This window comes from Austrofundulus limnaeus, unplaced genomic scaffold (assembly GCF_001266775.1).
Source record: "Austrofundulus limnaeus strain Quisiro unplaced genomic scaffold, Austrofundulus_limnaeus-1.0 Scaffold104, whole genome shotgun sequence".
Taxonomy (NCBI): domain Eukaryota; kingdom Metazoa; phylum Chordata; class Actinopteri; order Cyprinodontiformes; family Rivulidae; genus Austrofundulus; species Austrofundulus limnaeus.
The window spans coordinates 1,147,464-1,156,783 of NW_013952506.1; the positions used below are offsets into that span (position 1 = coordinate 1,147,464).

Here is a 9,320-nt window from a genome sequence, read left to right on the forward strand (position 1 = left end):
ATGGAGTTGCGCACGGGAACTTTTATTTAAGATTTAAGTTTTTTTTATTTCAAAGGCCTTCATGGCTCAGCAGCAGAAACATAAATATTATTACTGTTAAGAAAGCTGATGATAAAGTTGAATAAAAATCTAAGTCTGATTCTGAAGTTAAATTAAATCTGACAGTGATCATGACACAGTGTGGCTCTAATTCCTCACTTCACCATCTGTGTCGCAGCTTCACGTCTCCAAAATGAGCGTACACATGGGTCAAAGCTGGCGTGAGGCACTGCACATTTTCACGTCAAGTTTGGATTTTATAAATCACAACCTTGGCGTAAAAAATGGCGTACGCAAGTTTCTGGGCTCATATTGTGCGTACGCCAGTTTTATACATCCGACCCCTGATCATTTTTACCTTTTACAACTGAATTTAAAGGGGCAATATCATGTAAAATCAACTTTTTTGAGTTTTATATCATGTTATAATGTTAAACTCTTGTAAAAAAAAACATGCCCAAAGCCTTGCTCTGACTCATTCATGCATGTTTGAGAAATCCTGCAGCATTTTTAGGAAGCCATGCTGAGGAGCAAAACGACAGGTAGGGACCAGAAACGCCCCTGGGACGTGTCTTTAAGCTGAACTTCCTCATGGCAGAGCGCTCACCCCCCCACACACACACACCCCGCCCATGACTCCTACAGGCTCTCAGGTCAAAGTGAAACTGAAACTGTCTGCTGAGCTCCTAACATTAGTTCTCACTCAGTGAAGCTCTTTTCAGATTAAAATACCTTTGAGGAAATGTATTTTCAGATGCCAAGTAAACTGCGCGAACCCCCTCACACACCGAAATGAGTGAGACAGAAGCGGAAGGTGGTTCTTAAAGAGACAGAGGCCAATTTCAAGGTGTTTAGAAGAGGAAGTGATGAGAAGATAAGTTTATTTTCTATTTAAACATAAAAACATATTTTTAATAACAGCTAAAGGTGACAGATACTTTATTATGGTGTAGTATTTAAATGTATACCTGAGAAACACATAATATTGCCCCTTTAACAAACTGATCAAAATTGAGATATATATTTTTGTAGCAGGTCTACCTGGCAAGTCACTTGTGTGATAATAATGGCGGTAGTCCTGAATAAGAGGTGGCGGAGGAGGAATGTAGCTGGTCTCCACAGGGGGCATGCTGGGAGCTCTGGCCACAGGTGATGGTTGACTGTGCAGGTTCAGCACTCTGTGGAAAAAACACAATATAGCACAAGGTCAGAGAGAAAAGAAAGAACCAGAAAGAACCGAGCACAAACAAGCTAAAACAAAACTGTTCAGCTCATCTGACTGAACACTTTCTGAGTTGGAAGCTTACCCTTTGTTTGCAGTTGGAGACACAGGTGACAGTGAGGGACACACCCTTTTGGGAGGCGGTTCGTCATCCTGCTCGTCTTCTGAGGAGCTGTCCAGTGTCAAATCAATCACATCAACTTTCTTGTTGTTGTCTTGAGATGATCCTCGTTTATGCTCCTGACTCTCTGCTCTAGACACATCTACAGACAAAAAGAACCAAGTTACGAGGCGCTCAATGAACACACTGTAAATGTGACTTTAAGGCTTTGATGTGCAGGCTACACACCGCTGTCGACACCATTGTACGAAGCAGACACCTCCTGAACCTCTTTCTTTGACTTCATGGGGGCCCAGCTTCCATCTTCCTTGAACTGGATTTCATCACAGTCAGAGCAGCTGTTTAAGATTTCCATAAACAATCTGTGAAAACATCAAAGGATAATATTTACACAAACTTCAGGAATTAACCCTCTAAAGTGATCTAAACTGACACGATGATAGAGACATGATGCTGTAAGCACTGGCAAGACAACAGGTGTCATTTAAATAAGTAATTTAAAAAGTATTTCAAATTATTAGAGAATCAAAACATCCTATATTGGTCAACAGGTCAAAATACATCAAAGAACAATTACAGTTTGGAAAACATAATACAACTCATTTTTTCTCAAATAATTACAAGTTGAAGCATTTTGACACCAAGCCATCAAAGACTGGACATAAATCAGTGTTCTGCTCACCCATCAATAATAAGATGTTCATACGGCGCTTTCTTGTCACAGACTGGACACACCCAGGTCGGCTTCTTCTCATTCATTTGGATATAAAGTGTAGCATCGAAGCACTGAAGGTGTGAGCAGGTTATTGATCGACAGGGGATGGTCAGCCTCATCTTTCCCAACTTTAACATAAAGAAACACAAGAACCTTCTAAAAACAACAGAATATTTTCATTTTCGAACACAACACAGCAGGAGGAAGCAAAATTTAACTTAATGAAATATGTCAATAAACCTTAACAGCACTTCATAATTATGTGTATTTTGATTTTGTGGTTTTAGTTTAACTGAACAGTGAATGCAGTGTATAACAAACTAAAATGCTGTTTATTACAAAAAAATTAAACAGGAAGCTWGAACAGAGTAGTAATGAAAAGTATTTACAGGACAGAGGAGAGAAACTCGTAGACTGGTTGTAGCAATCTCACTCTCTGGATCAGCGGTCAGTTTCTCCTTGACTGTGAGATGAAATTAAAACAAGAGATGTTAAAAACAATAACTCAACTTTCTGCTGTAATTACACATGTATGTATGTGTTTTAATTTAACCTTTATTAACGAAGGAAATATGAAATTTACAATTTCTTCTTTATAAATGTACTGGCAAGTACAGGCAATGGTTTACGCCAATGGAAAAAAAACCCCCACAAAAATACAAAAACACACTGTATTTACCTTCATAAAAATGAATAATAACAACAATAAAAAAAGTTTAAGACCCGAAATCTTACAACAGTTTATTGCCACAGATAAAATGGCAGAATTAAAGAATTAATTTTGAAACCAATCTTATACATTTTTTATAGGTGCACAAATTTTCAAAGCAGTTTAGGTGAAATAATCAAGTTTGTACTCCTTGGTATTACTACAGAGATACAGACTCAATCATTTGCTTGATATACAATGTGTTGATTGGTAGAACCTCCCAAATTTTACAACTAACATGATACATGAAAAGATTTACTTTTTAAAATGTAAAAAAAAAAAAAAAGCTCCTCCTTCGGGTCAAATTGATTTGTTTAAACATTCAGTAATTGTGAAAATGATCAAAAAGAGGATAAAATATTTGATGTCCAATATTTACAGCTATTTCAAGTCAGACTGTTTTATAAAAATAAAATAAAAAAGTATTTTTTAACTCACTCAGAGCTCTTGAGTGGTCAGGGTTCCTGATTCCTTTGGCCCGTAGTCTTTGCAACAACACTGCAGACGACTGCTGTCTTACCAAATATACCGCCATCGAAAAACTCTGAACAAAGAAAAAACAGGCACAAATTACGCCAATGATTCACAGACTGTTTGATAACATTTCTATTTTTTTTGTATAACAGTCTTACCCTCCCAATTTCTGAAGTCCAAGAAACTACAATTGTGTTGGGAACTGTGGTGGACAGCCGGACAAGAGATGTTATATTAATGGGACGACTGGGCCTTTTCGGTTCAACACCATTTTTGGTGGGAGGAAGATATCCCTACAGACAACAAGAGATTTTTAGCAACAGATGGAATAACGCTTGGAAATATTCACAAGATGTTCAAATAATATGAGTGAACTCACTGGGAGATTACAGGGTTTGCCGTTGACCTTCACGCACAGATTGGGGGGGAAATGGTCTTCCTGCGGACAGCTAGTCTCTGATAAGCAAAATCTGAAAAGGATTTTAAAATAATTATTAAAGTGATAACTGGAAAAATGTCCTGTCCTGAAACAAATGTCTAAATCTACTTGTTTGTTTAGAGGTACTGCTTTCACACTGAGGTTTGCTTGCTTGTTTATTTTATCATATCAGTTCTATCAGACATTTATATCTTTGATAAAAGAAAGTTTTTCTTAAAGTAGGTCATTCCTTCTTTTTTGAACCTTAAGAGAAAATGATGCCTCTTTATGGCAGCTGTTTTCTGTAAGGTGTGCTATAGTTTTACAATTAAATTTGACCTACAGGGTACTATCGTTTAGTTCATGTGCTTCTTCAAACCAGAAGTTTCATAATTCAGAACATGCTATTTTAGTGATTTGTCTTAAGTAATCTGAGCCAGGCGCTAAAACACAATTAAGTTTTAAATTTACAATAAGACAAATAGAAAACAAGTTAAAAATATATTTCTGAAAAGTGCAGCTTTGACTTTAAAAAAATGAAGAGTAAACATTCATGTACTGCTGCTATTTTGGGCTGTTTGAAACAAGAAAAGATTAAAACAGACAAGCTATAATTAATATCAAACTCACTCACACATTCAGAATTAGAAATACCTTAACTGAACTTGAACAGCAAAGTCACATTTGGTCCCAGATATATCCCTAAAACAACAAATAAATAATAAATAAATAAATGAAGTCCTGTTAATCATAACAGTTACACATATTCACTACATAATTTCAAAATAGTTATAGTAATAACATATTTTTACAGTTAGTTTTCTTTTTTTTTGTGACTTTGAACCATTTTAACTTACATTGAACTGCTGATCTGCTGAACTTGCTGTGGTGTTAATGCAAAGGCGTAACATGCTTCCTGGAATCGCTGACTGTTGTCTGAAACTTGACAAAAAAAGAAACCAAAACAGGCTATTGAGGAAGCTAGAAAAATTCTTAAGCACTAGTGTCACAGGCCTTTGTTTCAATATTAATAACTACAAACATCAATGGTATGTACAAGAGGGAGAAGTCATACCACAGAACACACAGCTGAGCAAGATGAGGCAAACTCACCCAGGCTGGTTGGCTTAATAAGCTCATCCAGTACATCGTAGAATGGCAATCTCTGCAACTTGACATCAGGGTGTACAGGGTGCAGGGCGGAGGGTAGGTGAGGCAGACTCAGCTCATGCTTAGGTCCAAGTAGAGAAACAGGCAGCAGTGGTGATGGAGAACCGTGGCTGTCAAACCCCAGCTGGGCAAGGCCTGTGGGCAAACTGGATGCAGAATGGACAACGGGAAGAGCGAGGTCCACCGGCGAAACCATTTTGGTTGGGAAGCGCCGTCTGTAGAGTTCTTTGATCTTCATCTGCACAGCAGGACTGCAGCCAGCCTTGAGTAGGTGGAGAGCTTTGGTCAAAAGTTCATGTTTGCGCCCATGTTTATTCCGTCCTGCATAGCCCAACAACACTTGGAGCTCAGAAACTCGAAGGCTCATTACCATTTGCTGGTGAAAAAATAAAAAGTGAGGAAAGAAGTCTATGAAATCTCTCTCTCTCTCTCTAATAAAAATAAAAACCTTTCTATTCTATTAGGTAGCTTTTTCCTGTTTTAGTTTATTTTTATAAGACTTTTACAAATAAAACCAATGTTTCCTCTTGCAATGGGCTTTGTAAATAACGAGGATGTGTTAAGAAAAAGCAGGTTGGATATGTGCACTCAGTATAGAGTAAAATCTCTTTTTGACTTTTATAGTGATAATATAATACACATAAAATGCAAAGCTGCAAATATGAACTACTAAATGTCACTACTAAAAGCCCTGTTTAATTTTTCTTTCCAGTCTCTTTATAACATGAATAACCTGCAAAATGTAACTTTTTCAAAGTATACACTATACATAACTAGTGAATATGATTATTGATCGTTTAAAGAACACTTTTTCTAGCATGAACTAAACTAAAATGTCCTTTACACGAATGCAGCTACAACCTGGGCAACGGAGGAGATCCAATTGTACTCATTGATTTTTGGGTCTAAGACAGTTCAAAATAGCTACATTTTAAAACCAAAAGTATTATATTACAATTAACAACAAACGATATCAGGAAAGAAACAAAAAGTGAAGTGAGACAACGAACTAGCTACCATCGACCAAACTAAATCAGTTTTAGATACACTTCATCTGTTTAAACAAATACAGCAGACATAATCTACATTATAAAAATGTTTAATAAGGCAATCAGCATTTCTCAGAAAGACACAATAAAACAAACCATGAACCTGCGCTTGGTTTCCAGGGAGTAGACATAGCCCGCTTTTACAAGACACTGTCGACCGCAAGGTGATCTAATAATAATCATGAAAAGCACTTGACACTATGATGCGGATGAGTTGAAAATACTGACAAAACACTTGGTTTCATTTCTATTAAAAGCAACAAAAGCTTCATGAGAAGGGGAGAGATTCTAACGGAACGTCGGCAACAATAACAAAGCTAATGCTAACGAGCTAGCAGTCAGGCTAACAGTTGTCTGGTTTCTTCTGCTCTACTGTTTTCCTATTGTATGCTTTCATACCAACACGGTTCGGCTTTCTACTGTCAAATAATAAATTTGCCATCATGAGAAATTCCTCTTTTGATGTGTGAAACGTCCATTTGTCAAGCTAATGTAAAGACTTGCTTTACCTTCAGTTCCGCACTCTCGGCCATCTTGTTTCACTTGGTGCGCAGGCGCAGCCCAGCCATCCTCAAGGGACCGGGACGTTCTTCTATAGTTCCCCCAACAGGAGGCGCTGCTGCAACACAGCAGGGGACGATTAAGGCAGGCGGTTGTAAAAGTTGAATCACACGCTTCTCTCAGTTCTGTCAGTGAAAATTAAAGAGACCAAAGCCTTTTTTGAGGCTATTCAAATGGATAGCCAAAAATAGGGACCACTTAATTTAGTTTTTCAGGGTTACAAAGCAACTCTTTCTGAAAAATGCCACGCATGGATGAATGGATGAAGTTGCTACACTTTTGAATGACACTATTTGATAATTTGGCACTGATTTTTCGATCAAACAACATTTGTGTCACTACTACGCCAATGTCGATCTGCTGCTGCTAATGGCTAGCCAATACTGGAGAAAAACCTCTGACCTTTTCCTGATGATCCATGTTCTGTGATTAATGTATGCTCATAAGTTAGGCTACGAAGAACTGATATCTACTTTACAGAACATCACCTCCAAAACTACCAGAACAGAATCCTGCTAGAATCCTGTCTAACATTAATGTGATAAACCAGCTTGCCAAACATAGTTTTGACCACAAGCGCTCTAATGTCCAAACTTTAAATTGAAATTGTTTAAAGCTTCATCATCATGGAATTAAGTGGAGGGAAACCCAAGAAGTTGTGTATACTCATTTTGTTTTTATATTTTTTGTTGTAGCTGGTTGAATGACTAATAAATGGTTCTTTTTGATATTTTAATTACCTCCAAAGTAAACTGGTCGAGGATTTCTGATGATATCCATTATTAGTTTTAATAATTGGCACATTGGAAATCTTTCACTGATATTTGAAAAGTGTGACATATCATCAAGTTGTGTGAATATGTGACTTTTTCAGATAATTTTTGGTCTGAACATTTTTAGATTTTTTTTTCGGACAAAATACAGGCATATTGATCACATTTGAAACTATTTTCATAAAGTATAAACAGAAAAAATGGGGGGAAAGGGTTGGATTAACAACAACAACAAAAGATATCCTTTAATAAACTGATTTATTTTTTAGTGATGAAAACAAATGTTTACAGAGACAAATAGGCTATTTTCAATAAAACATGTCAGTACCCACCTAAGGTCGCAGCTCATCTCTGCATTTGTGCAGCCCTCAGAAACAAACATTTCTACAAAATAAATAATACTGTCGGACAAACTCAAAGCCGGATTTTTATGGTTACTCCAATCACTTGTGTAAAGTGCATTACATCCAGTGTCAGCAACTTTTCCACATAAATAAACGAATAAACAGCAAACTTATTTATAATAGAGGGAGAGGGGGGAAAAGAAGCAATGCAACTTGCTGTTTAAAACCCACAAAATATAGAACATTCATTTTCATTGCACTTTGCCACAAACAAATAAACATAAACAATGGCATGAATTCAGTAAAAAGAAATCCCACTGTATATGTAAAATTGATTCATAAATACTGAGGGAGGAAATACACGTTTTCCAAATGTTACAGTAATTACAGGTTAGTTCAGTTCAACTCCTCAGAGGTTTTTTTTCCTTTTCTCTATTGTTATTGATATTGTTATTATTTTTCCATGAGAATCAGACGTTGTCCTCTGTCCTGTAAGYACGTCCGACTCATGGTGGAAGAAGAGGAGACTTGAAGGAGCAGGATCCTGTACAGTGGCGAGGAGTTAACATCTTACAGGAGAAATGGTGTAAAGCGTCGTGAGCTTCTAAGGAGAAGGAGGTAAAACAATCAATAATGTACAAACACACGGGTGTACAATTACAGGCTAAGCTTCAAACACTTTATTCCCAAAGAAAGGATTTATATACAAAATGTGAGTTTAAGTGTCTTTCTGTGAGCCTCTGGTGGAAACCACCTTCATCTCTGTCTGTTTGTGCAAAAGAAACAGGGATGCATCACAAATAACTTTATAATTACACTGTAATAAAAAATCCTTAGATTTTTCGTTTTTATTTTTAAAATTAATTTTGTACTCAGCTACCGTTAAAAAGCAAATCAGTTCAATTTGTTACTCAGGCATGTTTGCACAAAGTTGCAGAGACAAACAAACTAAATTTCTTGTGAAAGTATGCACCCATAATGTTAAAAATACACAACTTTTAATGTTATAGAAACTAGATGTAAAAGCGCCTCTGAAACCCTCCCTCTGCTTTATTTGTCTCACCTCTAACAATGTGAAGCTGCTGAACCATTTCCTCTCTGTAGGAGAGCTCCCTTTTCATTTGATCCTGAAAATTATCTGAGGGACAGAAGGCACAAATATATTAACATCAGTGTAATATAAAATTATAAAAGAACAAAAAAAATCCAAGAGTTGAAAAAAAACTACTTCATTAAAAAATCTGAAAGATGCCAGGCTTATTGCTATAATTTTAATGCTTGGCAGTACTATTTTAGCCTGAAGAATTTGACTCCAAAATAAGATTTTCATGACGTGAGAGTGTTTTGGCCTTTAGGGGACGCTGTTCTCAAGCTAAAGAGTGGAAGTACGCTTTTTTTTTTTTCACAACAGATTGTGGCTCTAAGCAGATGATACTGATTTCATTGTATGATAATAATATTCTAGTTTATAGTCGTATAGTAATTTGCATTTATTTAAAAGGTAGCATATTTGTTTATTTACAGTAATTCCATTTCTTGCCCACAGAGATGCAGGATAATTGAAACAAGAAGCAGGACTGCACTTTTTTGTGATTAGGGCTTTCTAAATTACCCATTATTATCTACCAACAACAAGAATCTAACATATTTTGTAATGATTTTGGGAAACATTTAAGATGTTTTAATATAACATTTTCAGTTCTTTAGCAGTTGTTAATATATAGT

General features: G+C 36.4%; 2 protein-coding genes across 4 annotated transcripts in view; both read right to left on the minus strand.

Annotated features, from left to right (window-relative positions):
• pias1b (protein inhibitor of activated STAT, 1b) overlaps positions 1-6,498 on the minus strand; it is a 9,601-nt gene extending 3,103 nt beyond the window's left edge. Inside the window, exons 1-12 of one of the 3 annotated variants that reach the window (XM_014013664.1) lie at positions 6,427-6,498; positions 4,812-5,244; positions 4,556-4,640; positions 4,353-4,400; positions 3,660-3,750; positions 3,439-3,573; positions 3,245-3,350; positions 2,487-2,560; positions 2,065-2,225; positions 1,611-1,744; positions 1,347-1,524; positions 1,081-1,217 (exon numbers count right to left, since the gene is read on the minus strand). In XM_014013664.1, the coding sequence (XP_013869118.1) occupies positions 1,081-1,217; positions 1,347-1,524; positions 1,611-1,744; positions 2,065-2,225; positions 2,487-2,560; positions 3,245-3,350; positions 3,439-3,573; positions 3,660-3,750; positions 4,353-4,400; positions 4,556-4,640; positions 4,812-5,244; positions 6,427-6,450 (1,606 nt within the window). In that variant the 5' untranslated portion in view covers positions 6,451-6,498. Of the gene's footprint in view, positions 1-1,080; positions 1,218-1,346; positions 1,525-1,610; positions 1,745-2,064; positions 2,226-2,486; positions 2,561-3,244; positions 3,351-3,438; positions 3,574-3,659; positions 3,751-4,352; positions 4,401-4,555; positions 4,641-4,811; positions 5,245-6,013; positions 6,403-6,426 lie in introns of those variants that run through there. The other 2 variants (XM_014013665.1, XM_014013663.1) reach the window with 2 other exon arrangements.
• A 994-nt stretch (positions 6,499-7,492) lies between these two features.
• LOC106521133 (SKI family transcriptional corepressor 1 homolog-B) overlaps positions 7,493-9,320 on the minus strand; it is a 3,305-nt gene continuing 1,477 nt past the window's right edge. Inside the window, exons 3-4 of the mRNA XM_014013562.1 lie at positions 8,659-8,733; positions 7,493-8,199 (exon numbers count right to left, since the gene is read on the minus strand). Of these exons, the coding sequence (XP_013869016.1) occupies positions 8,102-8,199; positions 8,659-8,733 (173 nt within the window). The 3' untranslated portion in view covers positions 7,493-8,101. The remainder of the gene's footprint in view (positions 8,200-8,658; positions 8,734-9,320) is intronic.